This window comes from Corvus hawaiiensis, chromosome 14 (assembly GCF_020740725.1).
Source record: "Corvus hawaiiensis isolate bCorHaw1 chromosome 14, bCorHaw1.pri.cur, whole genome shotgun sequence".
Taxonomy (NCBI): Eukaryota; Metazoa; Chordata; class Aves; order Passeriformes; family Corvidae; genus Corvus; species Corvus hawaiiensis.
In genome coordinates, this window is record NC_063226.1 from 19660672 (window position 1) to 19677773 (window position 17102).

Genomic DNA, 17102 nt, shown 5'->3' on the forward strand with positions numbered 1-17102 from the left:
GTTTGAGCTTGCCTGGGGCAGAGAGAAAAAGGATCCCCTTTCTGGGGGGGGACCAGGGATTTTTGAGTTCCACCCAAACTTGCGTATGAGGTTTTCTTCGATAGAACCCTTTGTTCAAAGGCATGGGAAGACACCTGGACTGAGGCCTCCACCTGAACAGGTTCCTCTGAGGGACGCTCTGCCCAAGGGCACTGGGCAGGGTGCTCTGTGTCAGCCCTACGCTTTGTCCCACACAGAAGAAACTGGGTTCCTTGGGGTTTGTTTGCTGCTCTCTGCTGGCATATGCTCCTGCCTGAGCACGAGCACGGTCCAGGGCACAGCGCTGACACACAGCCCCTCGTTAGCCGAACATCTGTGTGCCATCACACACAGGAACACGCAGAGATGAGCGCAAGCAAGTGCTGGCAGCTGCCAAGGCCAGGTGCCAGTCTGTGCCCGGATAAGACAGCAGTGGGAGCACTGATAGCCCCCTGCTTTCTTCCTGCAGCTCCCTCAACCTTTCCTGGCCTGCTGCTCTTCACAAGCACCTTTCATACTTGTCCTGCCTCCTTCTCTTTTCATTAATTCTGTCAGGTCCCCAGACATCTATCAAAATGCAGCGTGCTTTGCATATTCACAAGTTGGGATGGTGCAGGGACGGTTTCTAACAAGCCAGCTGCCTCCTGTCCTGTTTGGCACAGGGTGTGAAAGGAGAAGTGGGACTAGAGGAAAGCAGCCTTTGCAGGTGCCTGGCTGGGCAGAGGAACAGGTATGGAGCTGGAGGAGACAGCCTGCAGGCTCGGGCTCTGATCCATCAGCCATGGGATAAACTTGGCTGTTTTCACCCATTGCTGCAGCTCTCTGCTTCTGTTTTCCCATTTCCAAGGCAGAGTGAGGAGCACACCCATCCTCTTTCGTGAAACATTGCTGAGGAGGACCCGCACCTCAAAACAGTAAGATCCAACAAATCACCAGCTACTGCCACTTCCAAAGCTGCTTTGTCAGCCAGCATGGGCTGGGAACCATCCCTCCTGCCTCCTGTGTCATCCTTCTGGGCACATCAGTACAGATATCCCACCAGGGACTATTTCTCCTGTCTGCTTCACAAGCTGCCAGTGAACCTGTAAGTGTTTCCTTTGGATTTCTCACTTAGTTCCTCCTCGTGGTGCCGCTGAGCTGGTGACACCAGTGACACTTACCCCGGTTCCTTGTTCACAGAATGGTTGCTCTATGTTTTTACCCTCTGTGCAGCATTGCTGGGCCCGGATGACCCAGGGCCTGGTTCCTTCCAGGATTTTCAAGGGCTTGTTCCGATTTCCTGACCCCTGAAAACAAGATCGCTCCCAACCACCCTGGTTAGGACCCAGCACCCACACATAGATGTGGAAGCTGCTCTGCAGAGCCCTGTTTTCACCCACACATCGATGAATAAACAGGCCACAGCCCCTCGATGTGTTTGGCCAGCTGGCATCGCTGTGGAGGTGGGCCTGTCAAATGGAAAGTGCCTTTTCGGAAAAGAAAAAAAAATAGGAAAAAAGGTGAAAAAAAATAGAAAAGAATACCCTTGTTTTAAAGTCTGCACCTGAGTGATGCTGTGAACTAATTTTTCCCCAAATGGGTGTTGTCAGTTGATGAAAACTCTTCCATAAAGATGTTAAGCTCACTTTCTGGATCAGAAGTGTTTCTTCTTGGAGAGTGCTGATGAGATTGTGCCTTGATCAGCCAAAGTGGGGCTGATTTGAATGTGCTTTACTACAAAGCAATCATTACATTTCTCCTTAGGATTCAAATGAACATTTCCTCCATATTTCAGCTGTGCTGAGCTGGCTTTGCAAGGACCCCTCCAGGCATTTGCTCAGGAACTGGTGAAATTACCCTGCCTAATGGCCTCCAGAAGTTGAGTTACCCAAGCGTAAATGGTGCCACGGAGATCCCAGGAGCTGTGGGAAGCAAACGGCACATTGGCTTCTGTGCCAGTCTCAAGGTAGCAGCTGAAGCATAAACTGGGGATGGAAAAGGACTTAATATGCTCACACACTTCGTTGTTTTGTTTTGGGCTCTTTTTGCCCATTAATTTGGCGCTGCTTCTCCTGGAAAGTGCGTGGATGGGAGAGGCAGCGTTCGCCCATTTGTTCCATCTGCTCTGCTGACACCTTGGGGCAGGAAGGCTGGGGCTGCCTTCAGCAAGTGCCATCCTGAGTGACCAGTGGCAGTGACCAGCAGTGTGTACAAGCAAGAGACCCTCCTGCCACCTCTTTGACTGCAGCACCCTGCAGCAGAAGAGCCTCAGGCTCCTTGCTTGCTGCAGACAGGAGCAGGAATCAGCATTGCAGCCAGGAAGGATGAATCCCACTGAACTGCTCTGTGAGGTGTTTCCTTCTTGGGAAAACTGGTGGGATTAAACCCACAGATATTGCCCATACAAATGCCTGTCAGCTGGACTGGCAGTGTCTGGCTGTGACTCTCCTCCAAGCAGGGGGAAGAGCTGCCTTTGGGTTGGGTGCGTGCTCAGCTTTCCTCTGTCAAGGTTGGGTTTAACTGCCATGAAGTGTAGTGATGATGTCAGTGGGCAACGTCAGTGCTCTTGTGGAGGAGGTGTGTATCAGTCTCACTGCTGAGAGCTTTTCTATTTGTCAGACTGTCAGTTACCTGAGTGGATCTGGCACGTGCTGTCACACACGTGAAAGGGGAAGCGTGATGAAGAGTCATGAGAACAAGGTCTGGCTGATTGGGAGCTCCAGCACCAAACATCTGCATCTTGCTGCTGCATTGGTTTGCTCTGATCACCCTGAGTTATTGCAGACCTCTGAGATTCACCCTCTGTATGTTCACTGTGACCAGCTGTAAAAGCACACATTTTTGACGTGTTCTGTGTTAAGCACTAATGAATTCCCTCTCTTCTAAAAGCGTTTTAAGATAAAATAATTAACAGGCAGGGAAACCACCACCAGTGTGGAACCTTGTGGAGCTATTTCCACTTCTCCTGGACTCTTCCTCTCTCTCACCCCATTTCTCCCGCTTTCCTTGCAGTTTATGAGCTGGTAAATTACATTCAAGTCCATGATTTTCTCTGCACCTAAGAAGTGGTGTGATCCCGTGGAATAAATGGGTGTGATGAGAATGCCTTTAGCAAAGCACACCCTGTGTCCCCCCAGCCTTGGGATCACTCAGCTCATGGATTTATTATTTGTCCTGGTGAGCTGTCCTCAAAGCTGGGAACCTGGCTTCATGCATGTCCCTGGATTACTGCACCAAAGCTGTGGAAGGGCCTGAGTTTCAGCACTGACTGATATGAATAGGTCTGCCTGCAGCTAAAAATAGAAAGCACAGGGCAGCTTCCAGGCAGAGCCGTAGTAAATTCTAATAAGAGGTGGCTCGGCAGCAGTTCCTGTGGCAAAGCTTCCTCCTGGACACTGGGGAAGGCTGTGGCATGTGCTCTAGCCAGTATTAGCCAACAGAGTTTCCTTATGGGAACGAACTTGTGAGGTGCAAAGACCAATACTGAGTTTTAAAGTTTTCTTTTCCCTAGTGTGGGGGTGCCCAGCTCCGCAGGAATGACTCCTTGGCTCCGTGCCTCAGTTTCCCCTCTGCAGGGGGTTCTGGGTGCTGCAGGAGATGCATTTTAGCTGCACGGTTTTCTGGCGGCTGCAGCACCACGGCAGATGTGCAGCCCCCAGCCCTGTGAACCTGTTCTGCTCCACTGCCACCCCTTGTGCTCTTATTCCTCCTCCTCCACTGAAGTTTTGGCTCATTCCCCACTCCCAAGGCCGGCAGGAAGATACATTTTCTCAGCTCTGCTGCCCAGGTAGCAGAGCTCCCTGGGCTTGCTGGCAATCAAGTGTTTCCTTCCAAGCAGGACCGTGGCTTTCGGAACCGTGTACGTCTCCATCATCACAGGAAGTTATTTCTCTGTTCATTAGGGCTTATGTGCTGTGACAATCTGCTCCCCCAGAGTCCTCGTGCCATCAGTCATGACAATGGCTCATCACAGCCGCGCCGTCTCAGTGAGTGGCTCATTGTCCCCCGTGCTGGAGCATATGGTCTCCTGCCTTGCTGCTGCCCCACACACGGGCTCCTGCATGAGGAGCAGCTGTGGAAAGGCTTTCGTGGAGCTCCCGAGGGGCAGCCAAGTGTAATATCCATACAGAAGAGCACGAGGCTCCGCGTGGCAGGAGGAGGCAGCAGGAGCGCAGGGCCGGCTCTCCGAAGCATCGCCCAGGAGCAGTGGTGCAGAAATGCCCCTAGGGTGGAGGGCAGCAGCAGGACAGCAGGACAGGGCTCAGGGAGGGCTCAGCTGTGTGTTTGTGCGAAATGGAAGTGCTGTGATCTTTTCATCCTGGGCAGAACTCTGCTCCTGTATCCACCTGAGTGACCCCGTGGTGCAGGACTTGGCTGCTCGGGAGCTGGAGGCACCTCTCAGGGTGGAAGATCTCTTGGGGCTGTTGCACTGACCATGGAGTGACCCACAGGGCTGGGACCTTTACCTGCAAAGGTGCTGAGCTGCTCCAGGGGGTGAGAAATCCACTCTGGAGAGGGAAAGCTTGGGATGGGTCTGTGCGGGGCTCTTTGGGATCCTGGATCATTCCCTCTGGAATAGCAGGAATGGAGCTTTGGGAGCAGGCACCCATCCCTGGAGAGCTGGGTCCCACAGAGGCTGGGCAGATCAAATCCTGGATTCCCAGAGCCATTCCTGATGCTGGGATGGAGAATGGGGCTGTGAGAAGCAGAAACATCCCCTCCCATCCCCACAGATCCCTCTGGATGCAGGAACATCCCCTCCCATCCCTCTGGATCCCTCTGAAGCCCCCTGAGCAGCCCCATCCCCCTGGATAAAGCATTCCAGGGCAGCCTGGGGATGAGCCAGGCCGGGAGTTGCCCCATTCCTGCAGAACATGGAGAGGCCTGGAGCGGTTTTCCGTGTCCCATCATTCATTCATCATCCCTAAAAACACCCGGGGCAATGCCAGGACACCGGGATGGTGCAAGAGGGGGATGTGGGAATGTGGGAGTGACATTATGGATGCTGCAGGGGACAGCAGGACCTGAGTCGAGAATTCCCACCAGGAATTCCCTGGTGTTCTGCCCCTCTGCTCTCTACGCAAGTGAGCTCCTTATGGTGCCCTCATTAGCCAGGCGCAATTCCCCGGAGCGCATTCCCGGGAAATCGGGCACGTGCGGATCCCAAAGCTCCCGGGTGGGGTTGGCACATCCCCAGCTCTGAATGCACCGGCTGGATTTTGGGGAACTCCCGGGAAGATCGGGGGGAAATGTCCGGGAGAGCCTCGCTGGCCAAAATCAGCTCCGGCTCAAGGAATGGGACACGGGTGGCACTGATGCCACCGCAGCCGGGCAGGACATGGGACAAACGGGACAATTCCCGGCTGCAAGGGGAGGGAATCACCCCTTGGTGGGCCCAGCTGGATCCCGTTATCCCGAATGGGATCCCCAGCTGGATCCCGTTATCCCGGCGGTGATCCCGCAGCTGGATCCCGTTATCCCGGCTGAGATTCCCCGGGAACTCTCCCATAAAAGGCTCCCAAGCACCCCCCCTTTTCCATGCGCTGCTTTTCCTGGGGCCAAGATGGGGTCAGGGAGCTGCTTTGGGGTCGCTCTGCTCTGCTGGATGTTGGCTGCGGCCGCATCCTCCGATCCCTGGGGTTTTCCCCCGAGGAATTCCGGGACGTGGCGGCTGCGGGGTGACTCCTCCCGGGGCCGTGTCCCCGCCGTGTCGCAGCCCTGGGCTCGGGTGGATCTGTCGCAGCTGCGGGCGCTGGCCCCGCGCCCCGCGGTGGCCGTGCGGTGCCAGGAGGGGCAGCTGGCGGTCACCGTGCGCAGGGACCTCTTCGGCACCGGGCGCCCGGTGCGGGCAGCGGAGCTGAGCCTGGGCACGGCCTCCTGCCCGCCTCTGTCCCCAAACTCCGCCCAGGCTTTTGTCACCTTCGTGGCCGCGCTGCACGAGTGTGGCAGCACCCTGCAGGTGAGGGGCGTCGGGGCCAGGGTTGGGTGGTGAAGGTGTCACCCCTAGAGGTGCCCTGGTGCTGGTGGGGTTGGGGTGAGGAGTGCCCGGAGCAGGGGTGGGTTTTGGGGTGTGGATACCGTGGATGAGGTACGCACTCAGCAGTGGGATTTGGATGCAGGAATTTATGGGATAACGGGTCCTGGAGGCTCTGTGACCTCCTTCAAGCTGGTGCCTTGTTGTGGTGCCACCACAGGGCTCTGTGGTGTTCTATAGGATTGGGAGCGTGGCCTCTGTGTCCTGGCACAGTCCCTGCTGGTGCCGAGTTCATTTTCCTGATTTTTTTCCCCTCTCCCAAATCCTCCTTCCAGGTGACCCCAGACTCTCTGATCTACAGAACGACCCTTTTCTACAAACCCACCCCTTCCGGCAACCCCCTCATCGTGAGGGCCACCCCGGCTGAGGTCCTCATTGAGTGTCACTACCCCAGGTGAGTGGCAGGGGCTGTCCCCACTCTGCCACTGCCCTGAGGTGGCAGTGCCATCCCTGGCAATTCCCATTGCTTCCCTTTAGGAAGAGCAACGTGAGCAGCAGTGCCGTGCACCCCACGTGGGCCCCGTTCCGCTCCACGGTGGCAGCCCAGGAGCGGCTCCGCTTCTCCCTGCGCCTCATGGACGGTGGGTGCAGCCCTAGTGGCCTTGTGCCCCTGGCTCCTGGGGACATCCTGGGAGCTCCAACAGAGCCAAAATGCCCCCCAAATCCACCCCATGGGTGTTGCCGCGCGTTTAAGAGGTCCCCAAAGTGACGCCATCCCCTGGGATCTGCATTCCAGATGACTGGAGTCGGGAGAGGCTCTCCAACAGCTTCCAGCTTGGGGACAGCCTCCGCTTCCAGGCCGATGTCACCTCAGAGGGCCACGTGCCCCTGCGGCTCTTCGTGGATCAGTGCGTGGCCACCGTGAGCCCCGACAGGAGCTCGTTCCCCCGCTACGCCTTCATCGACCTGGGCGGGTAAGGCCAGGCTCTGGGGCTGTCTGGAGGATCCTGGATTCCTGGGGAGAATCCTGAATGATTCCTGGTCTTTCTCCAGGTGCCTGGTGGACGGCAGGGCAGATGACACTGGCTCAGCCTTCGTGTCCCCTCGGCCCCGGCCAGAGTCGCTGCGGTTCTTAGTGGATGCCTTCAAATTTGCGGGAGACGCCGGGAATTTGGTGAGGTGTTGTTCCCACCCTTCGTCCTCCTCCTTTCCCTATTTCTCCATGGAAAAAAGCCTTAAAAATCTCCAAGATCAATGAATTTTCCTTGCCTTCCCCTGCCAGCTCTACATCAGCTGCCACCTGCGGGTGACCCCGGTGGCCCAGGCCCCAAATCCCTGGAACAAAGCCTGTTCCTTCAGCAAAGCCAGCGGCCTGTGAGTGTCCCTGGTGTGGGGAGGGGGTACCTGCCTGTGGCAGGGGGGGGTCACAGGTGATTCTGTTCCAGGTGGGCACCTCTGGAGGGCACCGCGGCCATCTGCAGCTGCTGTGACACCGGCAGCTGTCCCTCTCCTGGAGGAGATTCCCGGGAATTCCGTGCTCCGGCTGCACGGATTGGCAGGCGTGTGAGGAGGGCTGATCCCAGCCAGCGAGGTGTGTCCCAAAGGTGTCCCCAGGGCCCCTCAGGCCACAGTTAAAGGACAATCCCGGCTCTTGTGTCGTTAGGGATGGGACTTGAAAAGGAAAGAAGGGAATTTTGGAGGGATATTGGAAAAAAATTCCATGTGGGTGGGGAGGTCCTGGCACTGTTCTCCATCCCTGGAAGTGTCCCAGGCCAGGCTGGAGCCACCTGGGGTAGTGGGAGGTGTCCCTGCCCTGGCACTGGCTGGCCTTTGTGGTCCCTTCCATCCCAAACCATTCCCTGATTCTATCCTGACTGTGTCTTTGCACTTAAAACCCTTGGACTCTTTCAGTGTTCATCTTCCTCTGATTCCCAAATTCCAGCCTGAGCAGGAATTCCCTCTCCTGGGAACTCATTCCCATCTTTTTCCAGGTGGGCCCTCAGGGCCGACTGAGGCTGACGTCTTCGTGGGACCCTTGCTCATTCTGGAGCCAGCTCAGGGATTAATGAGCCCCTCTGGAAGTCCGGGATCAGCTGGGAACACCCCCCAGGGTAGGAGCTGTTGTGGGGTCTTTGTGGGGTTGCATCTCCAGGCCTCACCTGGGGGCTGATCCCGCTGTGAATTCCCAGTGATTTCACAAAGGGACTTCCTGGAACCACCCCCCCGAGCTGCTCTGGGAGCTCCTTCCCAACGATTTCCAAGGGATTGGATGGAGGCTGGGAAGCCAAGTGCTGAGTGGGTTTTATCCCTTCCAGGTGCCTCTGGTGGAATTCCTGTGGTGATCCAGGGGCTCCTGCTGGCAGCGGCTGCTCTGCTGAGCCTGACTGCCCTGGGAATGTGCTGGAAAAGGCTCTGCCCTCTGGGAATGTCCCAGTGATCCCAATCCCAATAAAGAGAAGCATTTGTCACTTCCTGGTGTCCTCTGTGGGGTGGAAGGGGACCCAGGTGGCTTGGGATGGGAATCCATCCTCCAGGAATGGATGGGATTGGGGATGTGGAGCTGCTGCCACATAGAAGAGATTCCCAAATCCCCTGGATTTGGGAGGTACAGGTGCATTTTTTCCAGAGGTTGTATCCATGGGAATGAATCCTAAACAAACAAGGTATGGCTCACATTTTAGGGAATTATTGGTGTTCTGAGTTCTAAATGATTTTCCTGATCTTGGAATTCCTGTTTTCCCTTCCTTATCGGGTGGGATGCAGGAATTAGCCTCCACAATCCCTTAGAGGATGCAAGGACAACTGGGATTCTGGGATTTTGGTTGGTTTTAGGGCCGAGTTTGGCTCCTCTGCAGGGGAAACCCTGATGTTGGGGATGGCAAAGGGCCAGAGGTGCTTCTGCTTTGCAGGGGCTGGATGGGAATGAATTCCATTTTTTTTTTTAATGGAGTGTGGGAGCTCTGAGATGAGCACAGCAGTTGGGAGGCTGTCTCTGCTGTATGCAGGTGGAAGGCAGGACTGGGATTTGCACACCTAAATCTGCTGATTAGAACTCCATAAACCAACTCTCAGCTCAGATCTACCTGAGTGATCTCTGGCTCTTCTCCCGTGACAAAACTGGCACAGTCAGTAGGGTGGCAGATTCAATTACTGGCTGTTTAGGGAGGCATGGAATTCGACCTTCTCCAAGACTTTTTGAGGCTTGAGTGTTGAAAAATTGGAGTAATTGGGGCAAAGATAGAGGAACAGTTAAACTGCATGAGAGGGAAACTGAAAAATGGTGAAGGGAATAATATGCAAGATGTTGTAAATGTGGTTGGAAGCAGCGTGCCATTGTAAGGAATACAAAGAAAAGGAAATGGGACTGTTACAAGATGAGTTTTAACAAAGAAAGCAGCAAGAAATGCTGTTACCTCTGTGAATAGAACAATTGCAGAAACAACTGGGCTGGGCGGAAGGAAAAAGAGTAGAGGACAAGCTAGAATTTATGATAAATTGGGTCCCCAATCCCACAGGCCCCATAAAGATCTATTAGTTAATTGCATCCCCAGAAGATTGGAATGGAGATATATAGAGGGACCCTGACTGGGAATTCAGGGATGAGAGTAATGAAGAGAGTGAATTAGGTGAATTGCAGTTTGAGGTGGCTCCTCTCATTAAAACTGAAGTGTCCCTTGGGCCCCAAGGGGATAACTAAAGAAATACCACCAGAGCCATTCTGTGGGACTCTCTTCAACTGGATAATTTGCAAGAAAAATATGGCCAGAAGCCTGGCAAGAGTGGAACTGGGTATTTGTGGTGTCTCTTTAACTGGGGGAGATTATATTAAACCCAAGGTGAAGCAGAGGGCTTTTGGGGGCCAGGGGTGTTTTCAACAGGACAGCCAGATTCTAACAATCCCATTCTGTCCCACACTGAGCAGCTTACTGTGCAAGGGAATAGACCCTGGCAGATGAGGTAAACCCCTGCTATCCCTATATATTCATTAAACAACATTTTACCCTCTCTCTGCTCCTATAGACCCCCAGGCCTTGAAGCTACTAATAGGGCAAACCCCTGGTCTTTTAAAAATCTATTCCCTTATGAAAAGAGATCAACCAAAGGGAACAGTGGAGGTAAACATCACATAGAAGGGGTAACCAGTTTGGAGTATCCCCACTGAGACTTGTCTTATTTCCCTTTCAAGGAACCACACTGGGTTATACCAAAGTACCAAAGCCCAGCAATGTGACCCAGATCTAGTTTATCCATCAACAAGCCTGAGGGATGGGGTGAAAACCCCCAGGTCTTTCATTTGTACAAATCAGGGTGGTAATGGTTGTAATCGTGTTTAAGCCTGAGTGCATTGCCATGACAATCACTAAAAAGCAAGCTGTAATTGTACAAATTTAGGAGTCCCGCCCATTAATGTGGATTTGGCAGAGGGAGCTGTAAGCAGAATATCTGAAAGACAAAACCCAAAAACTGAAGTGGAAATGTACTTGCTTAGTTTTCAGTGTGGTTCCTTTGAAAAGGGGTATAGATCTAAGCAGGCTGGTGGCTGTTCAAGGAGTGCTACATCAGAGGAATACATGAAAAGAGAAATATTATCAGACATAATGTATCTATTTATGTTGGAGATATAATTGAATTGAAACTGGGATTGTTTATATCAGCACAGCAAAAATTACCTTACCCCCCACACTGTATCCTACTACCCCTTGGACCCTGTTGGAACCTTGATTGGAACACAGATTTCTGAAATTGAGCCCAATGGCATTAAAATGACAGGCCAGCAACAAGTGATACTTAATCCATTATGGAGCCTCAGGCAAGTGGAACTGTCACTGCAGGTTAATATCTCTGCACTTAAACCTTCCTGCTTATCGTTCCTAAATACATCTGTACAGGCTGCTCACAGAGCTGGGCAGGTGAGCCCTCACCTCTCCAAAATGAGCCAGGAGAGGTGTGACTGGCATCCCAGGGACAGGATTAGGAGCATTCAATAAACAGCATGGATGCTGATGTTTTGGAAAACAAATTAAGCTTGGCAACAAGTGATTTGTATGAGCAAGAACACCCTTTAAAATCTTTTGTTGACATTAGGGGCTAGTCAATGGCTCTTGGCTGGTATATTGTCTAAATGGCAAAGAATTAAGGAAAAAGGACACCCACCTAATTGTAGATGCACTTGGCATCACCCAGAATAATGTTTCCACAGCTCTCAGCCGTATCCAAGCTCAGTTGCAGGTGCAATCCACTACAGCAATAGCTATAAGGGAGGATGATGAGGGCACCTTACCCACGGAGATTCAAAAGGTAATTTGGGAAAAAAATTTCAATTAAAAAGTTTTCAAAAAACATTTATTTTAATTCAAAAAGTATTTCCAGTCTTGGTGGTATCTAGTAAATGTCACTTATGACCCCACCAGCAGTAGGGCCCCAGCTTTTGTCTTAACCATATGCAATGTTTAATGGTTGGACTCAATGATTTTAGAGGTGATTTCCAACGTAAATGATTCTATAAACCAAATCGTTGTGCTGGGATTGAATCAGCATGGAATTGTACTCTGTTAGAAGCTGGAGAATGGGCCTAGCAAAATGGGAACAAATGGCAAACTGCCACTGCTGCCACGTGGGTAGTGCAGAAATAACAAGGATTTATTTGTGAATGTAATACTGTTAAGACCCAAGACATTTGTCCTGACACTGAACAAAATGTTTGTAATTTTGAAATACATCCCAGGGAGACCTCTGACACTGTACTTGGATGTGTTGGGAATGGATGTGTTTGCAAGAGAGCCTTTTGCTATTCTTTATTTATAGAGGATATACACAATCCCTCAAATATCTGTATCTGTAACTTCATTAAAATCATGGGGTGCAACTTTAACTATGCAGTCACAACCCACCATGTCCCAGCCGGAGTGAAGAAAGCTGGAAAACATCACTGGTGAGAAAATCTGCTCAGGTGGTCACCAACAGTCACGGGAGCTATGAATTAGATGTTCCACCTAATTGTAGTCTTGTTAATCGTTGTTTTGTGTTCATGGTTATACCTTTGTTTATATGTCAAGTTACATCTTATATCAAAGCTATGAGTGAATGTGTGGGTATTAAGGAATCAGCAAATCTGATATCTTATTTACCAGCCTATTGCCCACTCACTAAATTAACTTCCAGCTCAGATCTGCCTGAGTAATCCCTGACTCTTCTCCTGTGACATGGTGGGGGACATTCATTGAGTTGAAGGTGCACTGTGGGATTTTAAGTCATCTTTTCTCCTGTTGTGCTCCAATTTTCCCCCCCTTGTTGAGAATCTCCGTCCTCTGTTGGTTCATCTCACTTTCCAGCTTGCCATGAGTGGGGTGGGGTGGATTTGTGCTCAGTGGCTTTTTCCCCAGCTGAGAGGGGACACTGAGGGGTTTCCAAAGCTAAACCAGTGTGGGAACTGGTATTACAGTTGTTCTGCCTCGTGCCATCTGGGTCTGGAATGGGTGGAATAGGAGGAATGGGCTGTGGAATGGAGAGCCACTTGCAGATGTGCTGGAGGTAGAGATGCTGTGGTTGTTGTGGTTTGCAGCTGGGTTAGGACACGAGCTGACAGTGCAGAGCACAAAAAGGAGCCAAAACCCACCTGAGTGACCCAGACTGGAGGTGCTGCATCTTTAATGTGTCTATGTCCAAACTTCTAGGAACTCTTTACATAAGAACAAACCTGATCCCATTAAAATTAAAGGACTTTAAATCCCTCAATCCTTCTGCTGGCATTGCAGACTTCTGCCTGTGTTGTAATTTCAAAGAGCTGCCATTCTGGGGCTTAAAAGTGGCATCTAAGGGACAGTCACGAAGCATTTAGGGAGCAAACCGAGCTTTAAACAGCTGCAAAGATAGCCAAGGGCTGGGAGCTGAGTCCTGCTGCCTCTGTGTGTATATTAGCATTGGATTAGATAGTGGCCTGGCTTGTTTGCCTCGCTGATGATACCAGATGACTTCTTGGCCCGCTGCATCAGCTGGAGAAAAACAGCTGAACAAATGGAGATGCGCAGGTGATCTGCAGTTCAGTTGTTTTCTGTCTTGTGGGTTTTGGCTTTTATTTTTTTGTTGTGTTTTTCACTGCTGAGCTCTGAGGGGATTTGGATATTTGACTCTCCCCAGCCTGCTGGCCTTGGCAGGAAGGTTTTAACTTTTCAGCCCTGAGTAAGGTAACTGTGAGAGTGTGAATGTTTCAGCCAGCTTGGACGAGGAGCTGATTTATTGCTCAATAGAGCCACTGAGGAGCTGGAAATGGGATGTGATTTATACTCAGGGCCAGTGCTGGCTTGCTGGGATGAATTCTGTTCAAGGCATCACCTGTGAGTGCAACCTTCCCTCCCCTTTGCTTCCACTGGGATCCCCACTGCTGCTCCCCCCATTTTCTTCTCCCTGCCCACACAGGATTAGGCAGCCCAGATATAATCTCTTCATCCCTACTGAACTGCTGAGAAATCCTGTGCCAGCTGTTTTTGAGAGGGGAAAAAAAAAAAAAAAAAAAGCGGCTCTTTTCTAATTTACAAAACTTAAAGGGGGGGAGGGAGGGAACGTGGGGTGTGGAGAAACCGGGGAGAGAATAATTGGGCAATTCCCGGCATCCTCGATGGCAGCTCTTAAGCAATTACGGGGACTCAGCAGCACCCTTATCACAGCACGTTCTGGGAGATTAACCGTCTGCTCAGCTGGCAATTAGAGCTGGGGAAATGGGAAGCTGCCACTTAGCTCTGACTTTGCAGCGGCTGTTTGCACTTCCCCGAGCCGGGCTCCAGGCGCTGGAGGGAGGGCTGTGAGTATCTGTGGGGAGGATTAAGGGTGAGCTGCCTTTCCCATGCTGGGAGACAGGCTTGTGGACAGGGTGGCTGGAAAGGAATAAAGGCTGGGCTCTGTTTTCTTTCGTAGTTCCTTTCTTCTGTCAATCTGGAAAGCATGAGCTGCTCACTGGTCCCTTGTTTCACCCTGTTCTAACTTGCCTTCCATCTTTCTTTGCGACTTTGGGCCACTTTGCTTGCTGATGCCATTTGTGAACGCACCAGTGTTTATGTGCCAGCTTCATTTGCACGGGGAAAACGCTGAGCTGAGAGAGAGATTTGTGTCTCTGCCCGGGCCATTGGACCTCCTGTGAGATCCTGCTCAGGTCAGCAGGGTGCATTTTTTGGTGTTTTTGCTACTGAAGAGGTTAATGAACCTTCCTACGTCTTGTGCTGTGGTGCATCACAGGACCTGAATGACAAAAGATCCTTCAGCCTCAGTTGCTTTGGGGACTTCTGGTGCTTTGTGTGGACACACACTGGCCCAACCGAGAGGGTGGCAAGCCCTCATCTCTGGCCTCCACAGAGCTCTGTGGGGTTTAGTACTGCACTAAGGCAGTACAGGGACGCTTGCCCAGCTCCTTTGGCGGGGTTCAGAGTCTCAGATAAAAGACAAGGTAAGGAAAGGACTGGAATATGGAGGCAAAGACAAGTCCCTGCTGGTCCCTTCAGCCCTGTTTGCATCCCCCAGGCAGGCAGAGCGTCGGCATGGCCCGGGTTGATGGTCTGTGCTGCGGGTTGAGCAGCCACCCCTGTCCTGCCCAGCAGGTCCCCTGCTCCTGGGGAAAGCCCCCTGCTTTTCCATGGCTTTAACCCTGCTGATGTGAAGGGCTGTGGCAGGTGTCCACCGTGGCTGTGCTGGCCACAGGAATGCTAGGCACCAAGGAGTCACAGAGGGAGTGGCTGCCACCAAGAGCCTCTCTCCTGCGGGCTCAGCAGGACCCTCAGGCTTTGGAATTAGTTTCAGGACTTCCGGCCCCCCCCCCCCCCCCCCCCCCCCCCCCCTTGCCGATTTATCTCTCGAGTTTTCTAGGCCAGCTGTCCTCCTTTATTATCCTCACGCTACCTATTTATCTTGTCTGGCCCCTCTCCTCCCCGCTTCCCTCCCCCTGGTTTGCCTGTCCGTGGCTGAGCTCCTGCCCGCCAGCAAAAACAAGGCATGGTGGCAGAGCGTGACAGATCCCGCTGGAGCCACATCATCCCGACAGCCGGGGCCGACTCAGCAGAGTCCCCACTCGCTGTCCCCTGCACCCAGCCCGGCTGTGGCAGGAAGGTGCCCGAGCACCTTGGACAGCGCTGCTCCTGCTCTGCCGGCTCCGAAAGGCGCGGGGAGGAGGGCGGTGCCATCCCCTTCACCCGTGTGGTGTGCTGTAGAAAGCAAACCAGTGGGCGATCCCAAGTCACAATTACAGTTTAATAGGAAAATTAAGATAAAGGCAAAAATACAGAAACACTGGCTTAAACTGCCAGAGTCAGGATGCAATGTGCCACCCTGCCGGGCAGGGTGGTGGTAGCAGTCCCATTAAATGGTGGCTGCAATCCCGTTGATGTGGTGATCGTGTGGAAGGGTCTGATGCTCCTCTGAAGGTCCAGCAGTGGTTATGCAGCTCTTGTCCTCTGGGAATCCAGTAGGCAAGGCTAGTGGTGTTCCAAACCTCGGATTATATCCGGCTAGGAATGCTTGGTTCCTCCCCCTGGGCGGAGCGTCTCATAATGGGATGGTGTCATTTTATGAGTCATGCAATGAGGCCTTGATGGCCCATTAACAGAAGATATCTCCTGGAGGGAGGTATCAGATAAAGAACACTGCCCCACCTGTGTTTAACAGCTGGCTCATTAACAGAAGATATCTCTCCGGAGGGAGTTATCAGGGATGAGTCATGGAAGGGATAAAGAGCACTGCCTCACCTGGTTTTAACATCTTATGAAGATGGTGATAGAATACATACTTTTGGTTACATCTTACCTTGTAACCTATGACGTGCTCAGGACAGCTCCTGCCCAACCCCTTCCTGCCACCCTCGCTCCTCTGACACCCCCACGGCAGTGCTGGCCTCAACAGACACCACAGGTCATCCTTCCTGAAAGTCCCTGGTTGTGGTCACTGGGCCTCTACACATGGCCTTGGTGGGGACAGAACAGCCTGTTTGCTCCAAACATTAATTATTATTATTAATAATAACAACAACAGTAATAGCATTCCTCAGTTTTGTCGCCTGTTTTGGGCATCAGGTGTTCAGAGGGACTGGCCCAAGGGGTAGGATGGAGGAGATGAAAGTCCTGGCCCAGCGTGGCTGTGGATACAAGGCAGAGCCCAGGGGCTGATATCTGGACAACCAACAGCAACAACAACAATCCCCCAAAACAAATAAACAAATCCCCCAAACCACCCCCACCACCAAAAAAACCCAAAAATCAAACAAAAAAACCCCCCAAACCGCCAAACCAAAAAACCACCCCAAAACAAAACCAACCAAGCAAACCCCCCAAAAAAGAATCAAACCAACCAATCAAACAAAAACCCCCCAAAAATCCTCCCAAAACCCCAACAAAAAATCCCCAAACCCAACCAAAAAAAAAAATAATAACCCCCCCCCCCCCCCCCCCAATCAGTCATTTGTAGCTGCAGGTATTATAAACAGAGCCTTTGCAGCACCCTGCTTTAACTTACCTCTTGCTCCGCCTTCTGCTGCCCTCCAGCCACTGTGCCCAGCCATGAATGTACCAGATGGAGCCTTCAGTCAGAGAAGGACAATAGAAGTAGGTGTAGGAAACCCTGCACCAAAATATCCTGTGCATAATTTTATTCCCTCTTATCCCACATGCCAGCTCTATCCCACAGCAGAGCTCTCATCTGAAATCAGACATGCTGAGCAGAAATAGCCTGATGCTTCAGAGATGTGCCTTCAGAGCCTGGAGAGAAACTAACCCTTCATTGCCCACAGCTGTAGGACACAGATGTGCCTCAGCCTGGCCTTTCCCAGATCCATGTTGTGCCTCTTTCAGAGCTTCTGGGAAGCTTCAGGCTTGCATGTGTGTTGTGTGCCAAGGCAACAGCACATGCAGGATCCCAGGGAAGGGCCAGAGGGCTGATGGAGGTGAGATGTTGTAGTAGAGCTGATTTACAAGCTCAGGCCTCTGGGGCAAGGCTGTGCAAAGCCACAGCTATGCCTCCAGATGTGCAGAACATCACCAGCCCCTCTGGCAAGGGGAACAGGAACGAAATTGAGACTGAGTTGTACTTTCCCAGTCACACTGACTCCTTCTCCATCATTCTGGCACTGTCAAACCTTATCACGATCCCCCTGACA

At 52.1% G+C, this 17102-nt stretch overlaps 1 protein-coding gene and 1 long non-coding RNA gene across 2 annotated transcripts; one reads left to right on the forward strand and one right to left on the reverse strand.

Moving 5' to 3' along the window:
• The first annotated feature begins 5560 nt into the window (after window positions 1-5560).
• On the forward strand, window positions 5561-8439 carry LOC125333119 (zona pellucida sperm-binding protein 3-like). Its single transcript, XM_048318774.1, has 9 exons — window positions 5561-5956; window positions 6307-6425; window positions 6509-6612; window positions 6768-6945; window positions 7025-7145; window positions 7254-7345; window positions 7417-7562; window positions 7963-8082; window positions 8287-8439. Exons 1-9 carry the CDS (start codon window positions 5561-5563, stop codon window positions 8406-8408), a joined length of 1398 nt encoding a protein of 465 aa, XP_048174731.1. The 3' UTR covers window positions 8409-8439.
• A 6752-nt stretch (window positions 8440-15191) lies between these two features.
• LOC125333134 lies at window positions 15192-16888 on the reverse strand. Its single transcript, XR_007206779.1, has 2 exons — window positions 16463-16888; window positions 15192-16085 (listed from the first exon to the last, which is right to left on the reverse strand). It is a non-coding gene; the product is annotated as an uncharacterized LOC125333134 (long non-coding RNA).
• Between the last annotated feature and the right edge of the window lie 214 nt (window positions 16889-17102).

Excerpts from the sequence above, each read along its gene's own strand:
- LOC125333119 (XM_048318774.1), top strand. The coding sequence starts at position 5,561 with ATGGGGTCAGGGAGCTGCTTTGGGGTCGCTCTGCTCTGCTGGATGTTG. Across the intron at positions 6,426-6,508 it reads ATTGAGTGTCACTACCCCAG|GAAGAGCAACGTGAGCAGCA; the intron begins GTGAGTGGCAGG and ends GCTTCCCTTTAG. Across the intron at positions 7,146-7,253 it reads CGGGAGACGCCGGGAATTTG|CTCTACATCAGCTGCCACCT; the intron begins GTGAGGTGTTGT and ends TTCCCCTGCCAG.